General features: G+C 33.6%; 1 protein-coding gene across 1 annotated transcript in view; it reads right to left on the reverse strand.

Moving 5' to 3' along the window:
- Positions 1–5,200: 5,200 nt before the first annotated feature.
- TTLL7 (tubulin tyrosine ligase like 7) overlaps positions 5,201–21,805 on the reverse strand; it is a 142,008-nt gene continuing 125,403 nt past the window's right edge. The window contains exons 20-21 of the mRNA XM_042997676.1: positions 19,783–19,956; positions 5,201–9,016 (exon numbers count right to left, since the gene is read on the reverse strand). Coding sequence (XP_042853610.1) covers positions 8,896–9,016; positions 19,783–19,956 — 295 coding nt within the window. The 3' untranslated portion in view covers positions 5,201–8,895. The remainder of the gene's footprint in view (positions 9,017–19,782; positions 19,957–21,805) is intronic.

The following is a 21,805-nucleotide window of genomic DNA, read 5'->3' on the forward strand; positions in this document are numbered from 1 at the left end:
ATGACTAATTCTTTACCGATTGGTCAATTTGCCCTTCAATTCAGTATTTACTCAGAGATCTCAACGGTTAGAGAAACCTTTTGGGAAATGAACAACTACACTGTCCCTTGTCCGAAACTGGCATACTATAAAAGAAAGAACAAAGCAGAGAGCAAGGCTGGAAAATGTGCAGTGGGAGACCCTGAAGGATGCCCCAGATGCCAGATTGGCTTTAGGAGCCCCCAGTCCTAAAATATATCAACAGAATTGTGTTTCATGTGGAAATAAAAATAACAACAAACATTTATTGGGAGGTCCGTGCCAGGCTCAGAACTCTACATAGAACATTCCAATAATTCCCCACAAAACTGCAGAGAAAGCCCTACTCTACCATGAAGAAACTGAGGCCCAGAATCATTGAAACCCAGGTCGTCTGGCGTCTGAGGTCACTCTTTTACTCAGCATCTTACTTAATTGGGAATAACAAAATCTAAGGGTTTTGGTTTTGTTTTGTCTAAAATTCTTCGCTGTGTAAATACCTTACTTTGTGATTTTGAAAGTGAATTTAGTGGGTCCGCAAAAGGTTTTTATTGAAGGAATGAAGAGGATTACCACCCAGTAACAAGTTTCCTTAGTCCCATTCTTGGAGAACCTGAAGCCCAATGATAGCCCTCCGGATTTAGAATCATAGAGTCTTCAGATCATCAGTGAGACATTTTTTTATATACAATGAGGAATTTACAGTAGTTTGCTACCGACAGTAGTGCTTCCTATTTTCCTCACAACAAGACTCTCATGTAGACAAAGTTGCTATTATTTTTAGGAAATGAACTCTCTCCCACCCAGGAAGTTCACAGCAAAACCAGGGTTGAAACTTATGTCATCTGCTTCCTATTCAGTGTGTTTTCTATTATGTAGGAAAAGTAAATTTAAAACGTAGATGAGAAATAATAAACCACGGAAGACAGTAAAGACTCCAGTCTTTGTAAGGTGCTTAATTTCATTTTCCCAAAGCCCTGGGATTACTTGGCAAGGTGTTATGGTGCTATGGAGTCTTTCAGAAATCTGTAACCCCCATTTAATAATTACGCACCTAGGTCAGATCTGCAAACTGCTGTGGAAATTTTTAGCAAATGCAGGGCGAAGCAAGGTCTAGAAGTGGCCTCTCATGGTTTTTCCAGGGCGTATAGTCTCAAGAGGTTCCAAGAAGACACAGAACTTTACAGAGAAGTTGTGACCATTTACCTGCTATCCAGAGAAATAGGACACTAGGACTGTAAGCCAAATTGCTAAAAAAAAATATTCATCCAAAGTACAAATAATAATGCAGAAGTGGGATCTGCCTTTACTCTTCCCATACATGTATGATAAGTATTCAATGTTTTAGTTAAAACAACCAAAGTAGGCAATGATTACCATTCTTCAAGTGAGGGCACCATGGCAATGCATCACATGGGAAACGTGGAACTGAATGAGATGAAATGGAGAAACGTGGACATGGTCAGAAAAAACAAATTCCAAAGCAAATTATAAGTAATCTTTGGCTGAGAAACCTGAGGCTAAAATATAAAATCAAGCTAATTTCTGAGGAATCTACTTATCCTTTATTTGTACTAAATGTTTTATGACAAGTCTATTGCTTCAGTTTGGGAAGAATCAAAAAAATGTAGAACATTTACTGAATAAATACCAATTTGAGCTAAAATGATATTAGGTTTTGATGATCTACCTATTTTTAGCCTAAGGACTAAATGATTTTCTGACTTCACATTTTCATCATTTTAATGAAAATGAAGTTATATGCTGAAATGGTATTTTCTTAGATTGTAGTAAGGTTTATATATTCTAGATTTTTCACATATGCTGTGCTATACATTTTTCCCCTAAATCAAATATATTACACACATGTAGATATATTTTTACTCCTAACAGAATACTGCAGGCTTGAAAATGAATTTTATTATGTTCCTTGACCTTTTTAAAGTTATTTATTCTAATGCTAGCAACAGTCTATAATATAACAGAGCTTGGCTAAATTTATATCGCTTTGAATCATCCTTGCAAGTTTTTGTCATAACAGTGTCAATTTAGTACTTAAAAGGTTTATGTCTACTTGCACCTGTTCTTAGGACAAGATTTGGAATTTGCTTTTTCTTACTGTATGTTTTTATTACTATATCAAATACTGAAGACCCGCTTGCTGTAAAGATATGAAAATGGCATCATTTCCTTACAACAGTCAAGACACTACTTTCTAGGTCAAAATTTCAACATTTTTGATAACTACGTAAGACAGTTCAGTTTAGATCAGTCTTAGTACCACTCAATATACAACTCTGTAGACACACGGAATAGTCATAGATTTACTACATTTTTAGGAGGGAGATTAATTTGGCAATATTTCACATAGGACCAAACAGAACTGAATGTGATGAAAATTCTTAAGGCTTCCAAAGTGTCTAACATACTGCTTAAAGAAAACCTAGATATGGGGAAAATTTGGTTCAATAAATCTTGCCTCTCACAAATAATCCAACACACTTTTAATCAATTCCAGCTTTGAGGGAAATTTGGTGTAAACCAAGAGGCCTTTTTTGTTTGCATAAGAAGATGCTTTCAAATGGCAAGTGCTTCTAGATAGACTGTGTGTTACGTACAAAGCTCTTATCTGCTGATGGGTGACAAGAGAATCTCATTAGAGACAAACTTTTATCATGTTAGACCCAAGAAATCATTAATATCTTTTTCTAAAAGCTCGGACCTCATTCTGACTACATTCTTAAGCATTTTATATCACTTTGCATATCACAATTGTGTTGCAAATGTCTAATACAGCTCAGGTTTACCATTAAGGTAATTTACCTGTGACCATCATTCTTGGATCAAGCCATCCCTGTTGAAACCCTGCTTCAAAGATTCCTCCGGAAATGACCAAAACTTTCTCAACTGACAGGTTCAAGTAAATTCCTGCACTAGATTTATCAGTGTTCATAATTATACCACCAGTGCATATTTGATAAATGATTAAGTAAATACCTTGATTACTTTATTAATAAATGAATGGTTTAGTTTTTTGTTTTCCAAAGTTTGGTCAACAGAAGATTAGTGCTGGGAAATGAATTTCAATGAAAGGTACCATAGTAAAATTAGTTTAGAAACTGATGTACGTTCTCATCTCTTGCTGAAAACTCTCAACATATCTTAAGATACTAAGGACTCAGGTCCTGAAAGCAGAGAAACACAACCCAAATTTTACACCCAATGTTTTACAAACCTACAGGATCATGGTGATAGGCATTGTTGTCACCATATTCTATACATACATGAATAATCATGAAGGGATAACTCTCTCCAAATTAATTTAAAGATCTATTATCTTCCTCTCTGCAAAATAGCTGTGTTATTTTAGTTTTACGGCACTGTATGAAGTTTTCTACGCTTGAAATTATTTCAGGATTTATTTTATAATTTAAAAAGATGTCTAGTCATTTAATTGAATTTATACATATATCTTACAAATTATTTGATAAAATAAGGAGATACCAAACTACCCACACTAGCCTCATCTTTACCTGTCACTGAAAAAAAAGTCAAAAAATTAACTTTTAAGGCATTCATGGAATACTTTAACATTATAAAAATAATTTATAATTTTTAAAACCATTTTTAAGTCAATATTTATACCATGTTATCGTCAATTCCAAAAACGAAGGCATTCATGCATTCAAGTTCCTATCATGTGACAGGATTTTTAACCGAAGTGCTTCCTTTCTTTAAAGGAAAAATATTCTAAACTTCTTTCTGTATAATCACCTTAAAGAACAATGGTATGAATGGCGATGAGACTAGGATATGCTTCTTACTGAGGCTTAGTATGATGTTTTAACGATGACAAAATGATAAAGTCTTAAGAAAAATAAACTTCATAACTAAGATGCTAATATAATTCTATTCAGATTAGTAATACTTTGTTATAAGGAATGATACTAGAGACATATGAAAATATCATTTCTAAATTTTAGAAAGGTTTGCCTTTCAGCTAACTAGGAAAAGAACTGACACCAATTTTGTTTACTCGACCTGACTTTAATAGAAGGTAAAGTTATCCCCATAGTGCTATTGCTGTCTACACAGCAGAAGAAAATTACTGTGAAAATATATTTCATCACCTGAAAGCTTAATTGACCAGTCTCCTCCACTACTAAAAACACGGTGTGTATGTGTAAAACAGAAATAACCATTTGATGACATGTTGTAGCTTTCTTATGTTAAACATTTTTTATTATAGTAATTGAAATAACTTCACCATACAGATATCACATGCTAAAGCATGACAATGCAATAGTAATTGCACATTGTGTTGACATTTCAAGCATATTTTCTGTAACAACATTTGCATTCATACACAGGTAGTAAAGCACATGGGGGATAATTTGAGTCATGATTCATGGTAGCAAAATGTATTGCTTTCAAGCTATTCTTGAAACCCAGAATCTTCAGCAAATCTATTAATATTCGATATTGTAGCGTGTACAGTATTAACTGGATGAACCAACCAGTTCAGGACCAAGAACTGCCATTGTTAGCCTTTGAAAGAGAAATAAGAGCATTATCTGATTACTTTTGTAAAGTAAGCCTTCTTACTTATTTAAAAAATATTAGTCTGTTGAATAATGATTTTACCAACAGTTTTCAAGTTAGTAGGGATGGATAAAATAAAAGTTTTATGTAGCCCTTCTTAGATAATACAGCCCAGTTAATACAAAATGTGTTACCCGAATCATTTTCCTTCAATATACCATACACCCATTTATGACATGGCGAAAAATCACCAAAAAAGGGCAACAATCTCAAAGAGTGCAATAAGTTTTAATATACTACTTTTTGGTTGCAAGGTTATTCTTTGTATCCATACATCTTGGTTCAAATGGTCTAGACAATCAATGCTTTCTAGGCATAGAAACATGGTTCTTAAAAATAGCAGATGAACAGAACTTGATCTAAACACATTTTATCTAAGTTTTACTGTTGCCGAGACAAAAATACACCACCATAAAATACAAGGAAAATCAATATTTAAGAGGCAGCAGATATCTTTTCTTGACCTTCTTCACGCAAAGGTCAAAACTTCAAAAGGAGCTTAAAGTGAAGAAGATGAGGAGAAGCAAAGAAAAAAGGAAGAAATAAAAAGCAGTGTAAGAAATAAAATTTTCATCATGAATATATTTCCAATTTTTAATTTATTTGTAAGTACTATTAACCCAAAATATTTAGATAACTAATTCAGAACTTGAAAACATAAATTTCTCAATTTAAAGAGCAAAGCCAATTTTCAAAAATTAAGTCACAGCAACACAACTATTTGAAGTTACACTTTTTATTGCTTAGCCCTTAAAACTAGGTAAGCTAAGATTTGAAATGTAAATTAGCATTACAGAAAAGAAAAGGAAGGTATTTTCTGTCACTCTTCTCGAGGTATTTGCTATTATTTTTAAAGAGTACCCTTTTAAAAATGAATCAGTGCTTTACAGAAACCTAGAAATAATAGAGTTTATGCAACTATCAATTTTTGTTACACTGAAAAGGTCAAATAATGTGTATGTTTAGATTTAAAAAGAATTTTACATAATGGTTTTGACATGCTAAAGACAAAAGCACTTGGATTAATTTATATTACAATGTAAAATTTCAAGTTAGATAACTTCCAACTTGAAATTCTATAATCATATGCTTTCCAAATTAAAAAGAGAATTAGAATGAAATCCTTGATGTCTAAAAGCCACTATCATCTAGTTGTTTGTAAATACTACATGAAAAGAAAATTGAGTGTTTTTTTGTTTGTTTTTGTCTGAGTTTGGCTCATTTTAGTTTTAGGGAGGAGAAATTAGTAGGCAATTTTTGTGTAGTTAGACCTAATTTAGACATATGGAAAAAATATGTGTAAGTCTTTGCATCTGGCAGAGGTTATTTCCATATTTGATCCTGTTATAGCTTCATTTTCATACACACAAGGTAAATGAAATGCTAGTAAAATAAAATTTGTTGCTAATAAAAATAAATAAAAATATGAATCACAATAGTTGGATTACATAAAGCAAATGCTAATTAATTACAATGCTTGATAATTAAAGTGAAAACAAATCTGTAATCTCATACCATATTCATAGATGATGATTTAAAATAAAGATTGCTTTTTATATAATTCTGGAAATCATTGCAATCATACACGGTTCTGGAAAGCATTCTGATCTTAGATTAACAGAATGAGTAGAGATATGTTTTCTCTAACAGAATGAAAATACACTTTCAACTTAAGTAACCCAAATTCCCTATTAAAAACTCCTGTGAATATTGAATAACTTCTGGAGTTTTTCAAATAAAGTTATTTTCTCTCCTGGAAAAGAGAGAGAGAGAATCAGACCCGTACTATCACTTATATTAATATGTTTTAACCCTATGAATAAAAAATTTATAATAAAAACTAAGGAATTTTTTATACCTCTAAAACATTTCTGTGGCCTCTAGAGACTTTCATGGTTTACTAGTGTATCTTCTCTTCTTAGTTTCTCATTAGGGAATAAGCACTATAGCAACCATAGTCCACAGCATACCAGGTAGCATATATAAATAATGAGCACATGGCTTTTATTCACAACTTTATCACATCAAACTAGATCAGTATAAATATGCAAATGTGAGCAATAAAATTCTGGTGTTCAAAAAAAGCCAGCTCTAAGTAGCTAGAGAAGTGAAATTTGTTCATTGAGTAGTTTCACACATTTTAACTTATTTTTGGTTTTTAAATTGTGTGTGTGTGTGTGTGTGTGTGTGTGTGTGTGTGTTTTCTAGGGGGAGAGGGTTCATCCCCATGTTAAACATTCTTCTTTTTTGTTTTAAATAAAAATTTTAGTCTTCTTTCACTAAGGACAGAAGTTCCAAAGCACCCACTCTAGCATAAGAAAATAACCATTTTGATTTAAATTAATGCAAGTGAGTGACCAACAAACTGGGTTGATATCATATACCAGACACTTGAAATTATGTCTCATTCATGGAGAAATCATGAATTTAAAAGAAAGATGATTTAAAAAAATACTTCATGAAAAGACCCACTTGCTGATCACTCTTAAAATGATTTTGTAATATCCCAATTTTTACATTATTAATTCTAAGAAATCTGCAATGAATTTAGTAATTCACAAAGTGGAGTCACAAATACTCAGAGTTAAAATGTAACTTCCTTTATCCTGACATCCTCATCCTCTTTTTCCACAAAGATAATAACAAATTCTTCTTTGGGATGCATCTAGCAAGGAAAAGTATCTATTGGAATATGGATGTTAGGTAGTCATAAAGAATCAAGTAGCGATAATTTAAGGAAAAACCTATTTTAGCCTATCACAGCCTCAGAATATGGCTCTAAAAGCAAAATGTATCTAACTTACAACTTCAGGTTGCTAATTCTCCAATTTGTAAAGTAAAACAGGACAGTTTGCCTCTCTTAAGTTCTCCTGCTTTGGGGCCATTTCTTGATTTACTGAAAACAGTTTCTAGGATAGTAAAAGGTAAAACTTTCCTACATTTTGCCAATAATTAGCATCTGTGAGAAAATAAGACTGTTGGGAGAAGTTTAAACAGACTTCTAAAAGATGAATATCACAATTTCTAAGGACTTCCATGTCAATGATACTGCTGTGTTGATATTTTTATGGAAAACTGAATGCTCACCCATCGTTTTTAAAACTGTAAGCAAGAAAAGGAAGTAAACTGCTAAGAAATTCATGCAGAATAACTTTACACATGAAGAAAACTTCACACTCTATTTTGATTTTTGAAAATTCTCAAGGGTACATCCATGACTAATAATATTTAGTAATCCAACTCTTCCATTTGCAATAATTTAGATTATTTTCTATGGTACAATGTGAAACTCTTTATTAGACTTTGCAATGTTAGTTGGTCTCAACATTGAGAGACTTGTAAGTGTGACACATTACCCTATAACTCCAAAATGAGTTTGAAATGTCAACTCTTCTACTTCTGAAGAACAGAAGAAATTGTATTTAACCATATGTACCCATTGGAGATATACTTTCCAAATAAAAGTGAGTGATATGAGATACAAAAATCAGATGGAAAGATTTTGTTATTACCGTCATTTTCTGTTCCTTTATGTGACTCCCAATGAAACATAAAAAATGAAAGCTAGTTTATGTTTGTTTACTTTAACCCACTGGATTGTCTTCTATTTTAGATCATTATATGATCTTACTAGATCCTTACTGAAAATGTACATCATCACAAGTAGCTAAATTTTCATATGGAGAAATAAAAATGTTGGGAATTTCAGGCTGGGATTTTTATAGTAGTTTGCAGTGTGCTGTAGTAATGATAAACCCGTTTTATATTTAATCCTATCATCAAGCAACACCAGGCTTCTAGCTTTTTCATTTTAAATGGCTACTATATATAAGAGAATTAATAAGGTATTATACTATTAATGCTTTTCCAAGTCAAAAGATGTGTTGTCTAGAAAATAATTTAACACTGAAATGGGATCTTCAAGATCAATTCTGTTTTATATATTCTGCAGCAAAAATAACATTTCTAGTAGGAACGTATTAATTATAAACCTAGCAAATTCTAGACATTCACATATTTGTGTAAACAATTTTAGCATGGTTTATTACATTTCCAGAAAGGTTAAGTCTTATATCCAGTTTTCTGCTAATTCTTCTTTCATATATTATAATAAATATATATGTATTATTTGAGTGCACATGTGTATATATTTCCACACATATATGTCATATATACATAAAACAGCACTTAATGGTCACTTTCTTTGCATGTTTAAATTGGAGGGAAAAAATGAATTGCTATTATGCATAATCCATGGTGATCTTCCTTTCTGTTTCACAAATGGCCATATCGGGACGTAAACAAAACATTGGAGCGAGTCATTCCAGGTGAACTGTATTTCAAGGTGTAGGTTGGTGTTCTCATGAAGAATTGTGTACTTCCTGGTAATAAATACCTATAAATGACAGGTAAAAAGTTATACTTTCACAAACAAGTTAATATGAACATGTCTCACTAAAATGTTCTTGGTTAATACTTTATATATCCTACATGGAAAACAATACTATAACAACAATGCATTCAACATAAAAAATGCCCTCTCCCAGACTGAGGTGGGGAGGTGGGAAGGTGCTCAAAAAGCCTTACCTAAAGAGCTGCCTGTAGATGCAATATATGACGATCTCAGTGTCCTAAGACATCCCATAGAAGGCCATTATACTCACATGCTAGGAAACTATTTGCATGGCTCATATTAATTTGGAATTCATTGTTAATCTCTATAAATAATGTGTGAGACCAGTCAAATATTTCTTAAAAGTATGTGATATGAGAATTTGGCTAGCCACATTACTAATAATTGTTTGTTTCAAGGATGTTGGAACCACTAGTTATAATTTAAAAACATTTCATCAATATATTAGGACTAAGGTAATCTAAGAGAAAAATTAAAGATTAAAATTCATAACTATAAAATTTATATTCCTAGACCACATAGTTCTTACGGTAACAGAACACCAAAAACAATCATGATTACAGGTTACATGCAATCCTTGCAGCCAAACGTATTTGAAAATACGTGAATTATCCAGATTTTAGAACAATATAGTGTATATACTATATATGATATAATATCTCCATGGGGGCTTGGGGCAGCATCCTGAAATCAATCATTAATATTTCTGTATTTAAATGTATGCATACTTACAATAAACAGGATGAAAACAATAAATAACTTCATGTCAATTCAGGTCAGGTCAGATTTGCCAATAAAAAGGTTACTCTTCCTTTTTAGTTTTCAGAGATTTGAGAATAAGGAATTGTAAACAAGAATGTGCACCTGTATAATTTGTTTCTCTCTGGAAAAACTTTGATTAGCATTAGGCCACTCCAATCTATATATCTAGAGAAAAATGGAAATCCACAAGGAAATCCACATGAGCAAATGCACATAAACATAGCTACTAAAAGTATGAGTCTTGGTAATGATGAGAAGGACATGGTATAAAGTCAGGACAAAGACATCTATGAGGAATTTCCAAAACTATAGTCAGCAATAGAAGGAGGTTTGAAATTTTTGAAAAAATAAACAATGGTAGAGCATCAACTCATTTATTTTTTTCACTTGACTTTAGAACAGCAACGGTATCACACTTCCAGAGATACACAAAGAAACTGACAGCCAAGAGTACAATTAGCTACCTATTCTACATTAAATAATGTTGATAATTACTATACCTCTATGTCAACAGAAAATTACACTTATAGTTGTATTATATGAATTTTATAGAAGAATATGAATTCATTATGATCAAGTTGCATACAGCATTCAAATTAAAATGGAAGAATTCTCTATAATATTCATAAACATCACTTTATCATGAATTATCTAATAATATCCTCTAAATCTATTACCTAGTACCACAAACTATAAATAATTGCTCAAATCATTAAGTTAATAGAGCAGTAAAATAATACAACAAACCAAATTAAATCAAAATTGCACAATGGGTGATGAATAATGAAACAATTGATTTCTCACATCACAGATTATATAAATTATTTTCTTAATATCACTTGGGTAATTTATATGGATTAATTATTATGTCAAGAGTTAGTGGAATCATGATGATTAATCTGATGTCTTCTGTCATGAAAAGACTCCTTTCCTATCTAAGGCAGAGGTGCAAAAGAAAATAAGGTGTTTGACCAAAACCCACTACTTTATATTGGTTGAGAGTTATTCTTCTACTGAAAATGCATCCTGATAATATTGATAATTTTCAGAGTAAACAATAACTTCTACCAACTTCCTTTTGAAGAATTTCTGAGCAATAGTTACTACTGACATTACAATAACATCCACATATCTGTTTGAGTTAAAGATCTCCATTCCGCAGATGAAAAAAATAAAATAAAATAAGAACACGAAGTCCAGGGGTAGCTACACTATTTTATTTAACCTATGTAACATTTAGTGTTTTCTGTGTGCTCACCACTATTCCAATTGCTTTGCAAATATTAACTCATTTACTTCTCAGAACAATTCTATACAGTAGATATTATTGTATGCTTCATTTTACACATGAATACACTAAAGCATATGGGGGTCAAATGTCTTGCACGCAGTTACACAGCCAGTAAATGGCAGAGCTCAGATTCAAATCCATGTGCACCAACTCCAGAATCAGTGCTCCTAGCTACTGTATTATATGGCCATTTCTCTGTGTGAATCTCAATTTTAAAACCAATGGATACAATGATTATACTCAGTTTTTCAAAACTATGAAGTGTAAAATAACCTAGAAAGTAGAAAAAAATTATACATCCACAAACCTAAACTTTTTAATAGAGGCAGAAAAAGCTAAAATGAAACTTTTTCTGAGGAAAAAAGTTCAGTATGAACTAAAAAAAGCATATGAAATTACATTGAAAGAAACACTTTGTTTCCCTAAAGCAAGTGCTGTGGGATATTTTAAAGCATAACAGGGAAACACAATGGATTATATGCCTTAAAATCTCCATTAATATCTCTTGGGAGATTCCACACTAGCTGAACATCAAAGATTATTTTTGAAATGTTCTTTGCAATGATATTAAATAATACAATTTGATCATTTTTAGCAAGAAGAAGATCTCTGGGAAGTACATTTATAGCCTATATATATCTATCTAAAGATTTTGTGTTAAAGCACCAAAAAAATGTGAAAAGTTTAGTTCTACCTTTACTCTAGCTTACTCTTGATGTACAAAAATAGCTAATTTGTAGATACCAAGGAAAAATACCTCACACTTATACCCTCACTTCTCATCTCTGAGGCTAGGTGTGCACAACCTCACATATCCATCACATAGACATAAAACATGTATTTGTCTAATTTCTACTTGACGTAGAATTGGGTGGCCTGTCAATGCCAACTTATTGCTGACCACGGAGGATCTCTGGAATGTGAGCATTACAAGACTGGTAGGGAATTAGCCTTGAAAACTTAAACTACACCCACCTTCCAAGATTGTCCTAGAGTAAGATCAGGGCCCCTGAGACCCCAAAATAAACTCAGCTTCCCAGTTTGGGGAACAAAGGTAAATGAAGCTCATCATAATATTTTTCCTGTATTTAATTTTTTTTTTCTATTGTGGTAAAAGATATATAACATGGAACTTACTAGTTTTATCATTTTTAAGTGTACAAATCAGTGCATTAAATACATTCACAATGGTTGTGTAACCATCACTGCGATATAGTTCCAAATGTTTTCATCCCAAACAGAAACTCCTTGCCCTTAAACACGAAATCCCCATTTCCTCCTCCTCCCATTCCCTGGTAACCTCTATTCTACTGTCTCTATGAATTTGTCTAGATATTTTCTAGATACCTTATATAAGTGAAATCATACTATACTTGTCCTTTTGTGTCTGGCTTATTTAATTAGCATGCTTTCAAGGTTTGTCCATGTTGTAGCATGAGTCACAATTTTATTCTTTTATATAGACTACTTGAATAATATTCCATTGTATGTATATATCACATGGTGTTATCCATTCATCTGTTGGTGGACACCTAAGTTGTTTCCACCTTTTGGCTATTGTGAATAATGTTGCTATAAATATTGCTGCACAAGCATCTGTTTGTGTACTTGTTTTCAATTCTTTTGGGTTTATACTGAGGAGTGAAATTGCTGGGTCATACAGCAATTCTATATTTAACTTTCTGGTCAATTACCAATTGTTTTCCATAGCAGCCACATCACTTCACATTCTGAGATAGCAATGCATGAGGGTTCCAGCTTCTAAATATCCTCACCAACACTTATTATTTTGCATTTTGGGGATAACAGCCATCCTAATGAGTGTGGATTGTCCCATTGTTTTAACTTTGATTTGGGGTACGGGGTGGGGGAAGCTCTAGTCCCACTTCTGCCATTGTTAGCAATGTGGATTTAGATAAGCTATTTAACCTCCAAGAGCCTCAGTTTTCAGTTTTCTCTTCTGAAGAGTCCAATAGATTCTGCCATGCCTGTTTAATAGAGTATAGAGCCAAAGAAATAGTGCACAAGGGTGAAATATTATTTATGTGTTATGAAATCAGCCTCACTAGGCAAGACTACCCCTGTTCTGAGATAGATGTTTCAAGCTATCTTGGCCTAGGGCCATAATGGTACCATGTCTTTAACTCAATTGTATAGTACACATTTGAAAATGTATAAAACATAAACGTCTAGCTTAATGAATATTATAAAGTGATTACTTGTAAAACTGATACCCAGGTTAAATAACTGAATATTCCTAACAGTCCAGAACCCTATACTATAGCACCCGCCCTCCTTTCCAGTATCTTCCCCATTTTTTTTATAGACTGTTCTGATTTTTCTTAGAAGTTTGTAAGATTTTTCTAAAAATCTTACACAGGTTATGCAGGCTGCAAATACCTTCTTCCATTCAGTGGCTTGTTTTTTAACCCTCTTAGGATATATTCTAATGAACACATATTCTTAATTTTAATGTAGCAAAATTCATTTTTTCATTTATGATGTGCACTTTTGGTCCTATTTTTTATAATCTTTGCATACCTCAAAGTCATGAAAATATTTTACTATATTATCTGCGTAATCTTTGGTTTTGCCTTTCACATCTGTATAGTCAATTCACTGGAAATGATTTTTGTACATGGTATCAGTAAGTTCAAGTTTCCTTTTTTTATTACTATTTAGAAACCTAATTGCCTCCACACTATTTTTTAAAACAAATTTCTTTTTTCCCATCTGTCATAAATCAAATGTACCTCCCTTTCTCATAAATCAAGTCTCTATATATGCCTGGGTCTACTTATGACTTTCTGAATGCTTCTGTCAGTCTATTTATCTATTTGGCAATATTACACTATTAAATTAAATTACTTTAACTTATTAAAAGTCTTAGTACACTATAGTTAATAAACCCTACCATTTTATTTTTCTATTCCAAGAGTGTCCTAACTATTCTTGGCCCTTTGCTTTTCTATGTAAATGTTAGAATAAGCTTTGGTCAAATACTGTGCCCCCCCCCAAAAAAATAATTTGTTGGAATTTATACTATGATTACACTGAATTTAGAGATGTTCAGATCTATGTGAGATGTGACATTTGATGATATTGATTCCAATGATGAACAAGGTATATCTTTCCAGAGTTTACATTTTCCTCCCTAAAAGTCTTACACATTTTTGTTACATTTATTCCTAAGTATTAACTATTCTTTGATGCTACTGAAAATAATATCGTATCTAAAATTTCATATTTGAGCTGTTTATATAGAAAAAATACAATTGATTTTCTTGACCTTGATTTCATTAAAACTATTAAATTTACTTTATAATTTATCTGTAGATTTATTTAAATTTCTATGAACATAATCATATCCACTAGCATTGAGTTTTACTTTAGTGCCTTTTATTTCTTTTTCTTGCCTCATTGAACCAGCTAGGACCTCTAGTACAGTAATAAATAGAAGTGGTAATAACAGGCAATCTTGTCTTGTTCCTAATCTCATAAGGAAATCCTTCAACATTTCATCATTAGGCATGTTGGTTGTAGGTTTTTTGTAGTTATTCTTCATTAAATTAAAGAATTTCCCTTTTGTTTCTAGTTTGCATTTTTAAAAAAAACATGTACCCTGAATTCTATCAAGTGATGTATATGTATCTTTTAAAATGATCTTTTATCCCATAAAAATTACATTGACCACTTTTTACTGTTATTGCACCCTTAAATTGAAGCAATAAACAGAAGTTGGTCATGATACATTATCCGATTTAAAGTTTCTGGGTTCATTTTGCTAATATTTCATTTAAGACTTTTGCATCTACATTGGAATAAGATTGAGCTGTTACTATCCTTTGCCATAATGTCCTGGTTAGGTTTTAGTATCAAATGTATGGCGGCCTCATAAAACAAGTTGGAGAATGTTCCCTCCTTGTCTGTTCTCTAGATGGGCTTAATAGAATTGGATAGTGAAAACCTATGAATCTAGAGTGACCTTTGAGAGGGTTTTTAATTACTGATTCAATTTCTTCAATAGTCAAGACTATTTAATAATTTCTATATAAGACTTCCTAACAAGAAGTTGTGTCACTTTTGGTAATACATATGTCTTTTTCCAGGAATTTGTTAACCTAATCTCAATTACCAAATTTATTGGCATGAAATTGTTTCTGTTTTCTTACAAAATTTTCAATGTTTGTAGGATCTGTAGTAATGTCTCCATTTTTGTTCTTGATGTTAACTATTTCTGTCTCTTGTATTCTTGATCAGTCTCACAAGTTGTTTATCAATTTTACTAGTCTTTTCAAAAACACATTTTTGGCCAAGTTAATCTTTATTGTTTGTTTCATTATTGTTAATTTCTGCTCTCTCCTTTCTCTGTATTCTTTGGGTTTATCTTAATGTCATTTTGTCATTTTTCAAAATGGTTACTGATATCATTAAATTTGTGCCTTCCTCTTGCCTAATGACAATTTATATAAATTGTCTATAAATATGTTTATAATAATGATTTTTTATATACTGCAATTTTTATTATAGTATTTTTGTTATAAATCCATTCAAAATATTTTCTTATGACCATTAAGATCTTTGATCTTCTTTGATTCATCAGTTACTTAGAAGTATAATTTTTTTATCTTTCCAAAGTATGGATATTCCAATTATAATTTTTGCTATTATTTTCTAGTTTAATGGCATGGGGTCTGAAAAAAAACTCTGTATGAGTTAAGTCTTGTGAAATTTGTTGAAATATGTTTTCTTATTCCACTATATGATTGATTTTTGTAAAAATTCCTAGTGTGCTTGGTGTTTTATATTCTGAGATTATTAGATTCACTTCTGTATATGACAGTTAAGTCATATATATGACAGTTAAGTCTGTTATATTGTTAAGATGTTCTATATCTTTAATTTATATATATATAGATAGATCTGCATCTATGGTTGTAGATCTATTTTTCCTTGTAATTCTGTTAACTTCTGCTTTGCAAAACATCTGGATGACTGTTACTCCTAGGAATCTAGGGTGTTTACCAATATCCCCATCTTTGGCAGACCTCGAACTGCTACTTTTTTCCCTTAGGCCATGAGTCTATCAAAAGTACTACTCAGTACTGGGGCACCTGGATGGCTCAACTGGTTAAGTGTCTGACTTTGGCTCAGGTCATGATCTCACAGTTTGTGAGTTCGAGCCCTGCATCAGGCTCTCTGCTCTCAGCTCAAAGCCTGCTTCAGATCCTCTGTCCTCCCACCTCTCTGCCCTTCCCTCACTCTCTCTCTCTCTTAAAAATAAACATTAAAAAAAAAAAAGTACTACTCAATACTAACAAGCACTCATTATGTACCCAATTAACTCTCCAATGTCTTCAAGCAAGGTATCGGTATTTTGTCTAGCTTTTCTAGTTCGTATTAAAAGGAAGATTTGTCCAAAAACCTAGTGCTCATTACTGAAGGCAGAAGTTTGAACTCAAAATGTTTTGAACTAAAAATGTTTTTAGCCATGAAACACCTTGTGAAATGAGTTTATATGAAAGCTCAGTATATGAAATATAGAAACACATTTTAATTCTAGTATCCTGGAGATAGAGAGAGATAGAAAATATATACATATATATGTGTGTGTGTGTATTTATATATATATATATATATATATATATATATAAAATAGATATATATATGAAGAAAATAGAGATAACATATATATGTGTATGTTATCTCTATTATGTTATCTCTATTTTCTTCTCTTTTAATTTTATAGATAAATGAACTAAATTTATATCTCCTCATAAAGTATTTAGGTATACCCCATACATTATTTATATTAGGTATATATTAAATTATAAATATTAATTTATACTTTACTAGGTAACTTAATAAATGAAATATTTATCTATGCATTAATAAATGTAAGTTAAGTGACTTCTACATATAAAGTAAAATGCTATACGTTCTTAATTGACAAGGGAAAGAAGATACAGCTAGTTGTCACCTGTTTTTAAATTAATGTGACACTGACTTGGGTTTTAATAGCTAGATATTAGGAAGACAGGTTCATTTCTCTTCCCTCCTTGTGTTTCCAAGTAGAAGAATTTCCACCAAATTTCTGGCCTTTTCCCAGAAGTGAGTTATCTGATTTTCAGGTTTAAAGTTTATTTATTTTGATAGAGAGAGAGAGGGAGGGGTTGAGAGAGGGAGAAACAGAGAATCCCAAGCAGGCTCTGCACTGTCAGCACAAAGCTCGATGTGGGGCTCAATCTCACAAATTGTGAGATCATGACCTGAGCTGAAATCAAGAGTTGGACGCCTAATTGACTGAGCCACCCAGGGGTCCCTGATTTTCAGGTTTAAAAGAAGGAACCAGGTATGCTTGGCCTGGCCCCCTTCTCTTGTTGGATTAGTCTATCTGCAGAAAGGGTGCATCCTTATTTGTTCTTTAGCCAACACCAACAGAACTAGACTTTATGGGTTAGTGTGGAAGGTTTGGGTTGATCCAGCTCTGCTTATGACCGGATCAGTACATTTAATTCTCAAAGTCAATTTTAGAGAACTCACTTGGCTCAAATCTATACCATGTCCTTTAATGTAGCTTTACTCAGTAACAAAGCCACATTCTGATGATCATCTGTTTGATTCCTACATTTCTCTCTCAAATGGTTCTGAACTTGGGCAGAAATAGAGGGTGTGTGTACTAATATCCATCCCCCAAAATGCTTATAATCACCATACTTGGGTTATAGTGAGCATTTATCAGAAGTCCAGAACTCAAGGTTCCAGAGTCAAGAATATCTCTTCTGACCACCAAAAGGGGGAGAAAATAAAAAGGCCTGAACCAACTGCAAGGTGTAACTTCTTCCTCCAGAATGACCTCATCCTATTTTTGGCTGTCTACAAAAGTTATAAGATCCCTCAACAGAAAATGGGTTACAAAATCTGTAATTGCAAGTGTGACATTAAAGATTTTGAAACCATGCTTCCTAGACTGGAACTTAAGATTTTTCTGATCATCCTTCCAGGGTATCACTCTTTAAAATGAAGCCTCTTCATTTATATACTGTAATATTTCAATGATGACCATCATTCTTTCAAACCATATGAAAATACTAATGAAAGTAATATAAGTTGTAGTTCAATAATTTGCTTCAAACCATTAAACTGTAGAATATTGTTTTGATATTCACATATTTCAAATATTAATGGCTAGCTTTATCTTTACCATTGTTCTGATCAAGCAGCTTCTAAAGGTAATGCAACAGTCAGAATCCAATACAAAGATTAAAAATACATATTTCAATACTTTTTGTTAAATATATTCCAAGCCATTCTGCTGTTGTAAGTCAGTTTATAGAAAGTTAGCTTTAATATACTCTCTGTGATTTTTATAATAAACAGATTAATTTCTAGGTATTTCAAAAAGAAAATCCAAGCTATGGTGGTTCTATTTTCCTCATTGCCTATTCAACTGTTAGTTGAATACTATCATCTTTTGACTATCACTTAGTTTTTCAAAGTCATGGTTTATTCTCTTCTTTTTTTCTTTTTCTTTCTTTCTTTCTTTCTTTCTTTCTTTCTTTCTTTCTTTCTTTCTTTTTAACGTTTTATTTATTTTTGAGACAGGGAGAGACAGAGCATGAACAGGGGTGGGTCAGAGAGAGGGAGACACAGAATCTGAAATAGGCTCCAGGCTCTGAGCTGTCACCACAGAGCCTGACGCGGGGCTCGAACTCACGGACCGCGAGATCATGACCTGAGCTGAAGTTGGCCGCTTAACCGACTGAGCCACCCAGGCACCCCTGGTTTATTCTCTTCTATCTTGAATAGTACTTCAATGTATATATACTAAAAATGAAGTCGCATATCCATCTTTAATTCTTTTTAAAAAAAAAATTTTTTTTAACGTTTATTTATTTTTGGGACAGAGAGAGACAGAGCATGAACGGGGGAGGGGCAGAGAGAGAGGGAGACACAGAATCGGAAGCAGGCTCCAGGCTCTGAGCCATCAGCCCAGAGCCTGATGTGGGGCTCGAACTCACGGAGTGTGAGATCGTGACCTGAGCTGAAGTCGGATGTTTAACCGACTGAGCCACCCAGGCGCCCCTATCCATCTTTAATTCTAATGGGAACTATGATTGTACAGAAAAATGCTAAAATGTACTTCTTTTTTACTCTGTATTTTTGCAGCTTAAAAACAATATTATTTTTTATGATTTGGAAAACTACCTATTTTAACTGGACAATATTTATTAAAATTCAGTTTTTAAATGGAACTTAACAAAATTCACCTCCCATAGATTTGTTTGGTGATGAAAGGAGTAGTGGAGGCATACGGAACAACAAAAATTAAACTAAAGGCATCTTCCCAACTTATCAGGCTGATGGTTAAATATCCTTATTGGAGCAAAAAGTTTATTACCATTTTTTGGATGCTTTTACTTGGCTTTTGAAAGCAAAAGTATATAAACCAAATAATCTCATTTCCATGTAGGTTATTTCTGTCACCTTCAGGTTTGTGGCTGTTGTCCTTGTTTGGTCCTTCAAAGGTAAAGACTGTGCAAATTAAAAGTCTTTTGTAGATAATAGCGGGTATGAATTTTTGGTCTTTAGCTTTTTCTCTAGCTATATAAATGAAAAGAGACTTTCAATTGCAAACTGCATTGTGGCATCACTTTATATAAAACTCACAGGGTGTAGAAATGTATACAAGTACCTGGAGTTACTCCAATCAGTACCAGGGCCTGACAGTGATCCTCTTGTGTCAGTTGCATACTTGTAAACCACTAGCAGGCACTGTTTACAAAGCTCAACCAGGCGCTGGCAACATTGGAGCTGCAAAGGAGTCACCACCTCCGGGCTTTTACTGAAAATACTCTCCCAAGAGGATCTGTGGGCATGGAAACAGACATGACCTCATGTGGCTGTTAAAAAAGGCAACCAGCTTTATCACTTACCTAGCAACAAACCAATAAGGAAAAGTAGAATTGGCCTCACAACATGTGAAGTGACCGCAGGTGGTTGAAAGGTATAAAATAAATATATATTTGAAAATTAATCTTTATATTAAAAAACACAACATAGAATTCATATGCTATTTGTCTCTAAAGACTTTACTGATACCAACTGTGGGTAGCTATCAGCATGGCTTCCCAACACCTCCTAAAAATTTCCATTACTCTATATTAAAGTATATGTAAAATATCAAGCTTATTTCTCAAAAGTTAGGTATTCTAAAACTTTAAGCTTTCTAAAGTCCTTGTTATCTTTACCTTTATATTAATAATAATCCCAAGATCTGAGGAGTTAAGATGGTGGCATAGTAAGGGGACCCTATACTTGTCTCTTCCCTTGAACAACTTGTTCTCTTCCCTAGACCAACTTGTCTCTTCCCTAGACCAACATCAAACCATTCTGAACACCTAGGAAGTAGATCTGAGGATTAACAGAACAATCTGCATAATTTGAGATACAGAGGAAGGCAGAGGCAGGTACTTGGTGCAGACAGGTAAACAGGGGGAGAGAAAAGCTGTGGTGCTGCAGAGCGGAAGGAGCTATTTTCATGGAGAGGAGAAAGACAGAGGTGGCTGCAGCGAGAGAGCAGCACTCGGGTTTGCATAAGAAAACACTCCCCCAGAAAGCAGCTAGAGAGAAAGAGTGAAAACACACACAGGGGACTGCACAAGAAAATGGTTTCCCAAAACCACTGGAGCGGGGGAAGGAGAGGGTTTCAATACTGCCAGTTTTTTTTTTTTATAAACAGCTGAGCACAGAGTCTGAAGTTTCAGAGATCAGACTCTGGTGTTGTCCGGGGCCCCAGGAGCAGGCAACTGGCCTGAGGATCCCCTAGGTCCCATAGGGAGAAATGGTTCCTCTGTTTGGAGTACATTTGATAGAGGTGATACAACCTCTCTGTGGGTAAAAGACAAGGTGGGCACCACCAAGCTGTCACCGATATAGGAAGAAAGATGCCAGTTGAGGCCAGCAAATCCTGGAGCCAGCTGTGTGTTGTGATTTACCATAAACTGAGTACTGCCACTGCACGGTGGCATGACCATTTCCTGGGACAAGCCAGCCACAGGGCAGTGAGATCCTCCCCCAGAAGATCACTGAGGGTCTGAACTGTAAAGGTCTCTGAAGTGTGGGGTTTTGAAACACAGCTGTGCCTGAGATAAAACTCTGGAGAGAGGCACTGTTTGATAGGTGGACAGCTCAGACACAGACAGGGGTAAGGCAGGGAGCTGATGGAAGCAGTGGACACAGGAAGGGTGGCTGATCATGCATCTGTGAGGGCACAAACTTCCCTCCCTGGAGACTAGAGAGTGGGGTGAAGCCATTTATCATTATTAGCCCACCAACACTGATCCACCCCAATGAGCTAAACAGTGCCTCCAAGTGGAGAATAGAGCCATTACACAAAGCTCCCTTTGTGCCCTCCAGGCACATCTCCATTAGGACAAGTTGGCCTGAGAATCTGAGCAGCAGACCCCTCTCCCAGAAGCCCAGCACAAATCCTTTCCCTGAGTTTAGCCTACCATAGACTACTGCAAATTTTCAGCTCTAGGGGAAACCTGATCTAGTTTCATTTGGTGTTTTTGTTTGTTAGTTTGCTCATTTTGTTGTTGGTGCCTCTGTTTTTGTTGTGTTTTTCTTCTCTTTTGTTTCTTGGATACAGAATGGACACTTTATTTATTTTTTTTTAATTTTTAATTTTTTTCTCTCTTCTTTCCTCTTTTCAC

Source organism: Panthera tigris, chromosome C1 (assembly GCF_018350195.1).
Source record: "Panthera tigris isolate Pti1 chromosome C1, P.tigris_Pti1_mat1.1, whole genome shotgun sequence".
Classification (NCBI taxonomy): domain Eukaryota; kingdom Metazoa; phylum Chordata; class Mammalia; order Carnivora; family Felidae; genus Panthera; species Panthera tigris.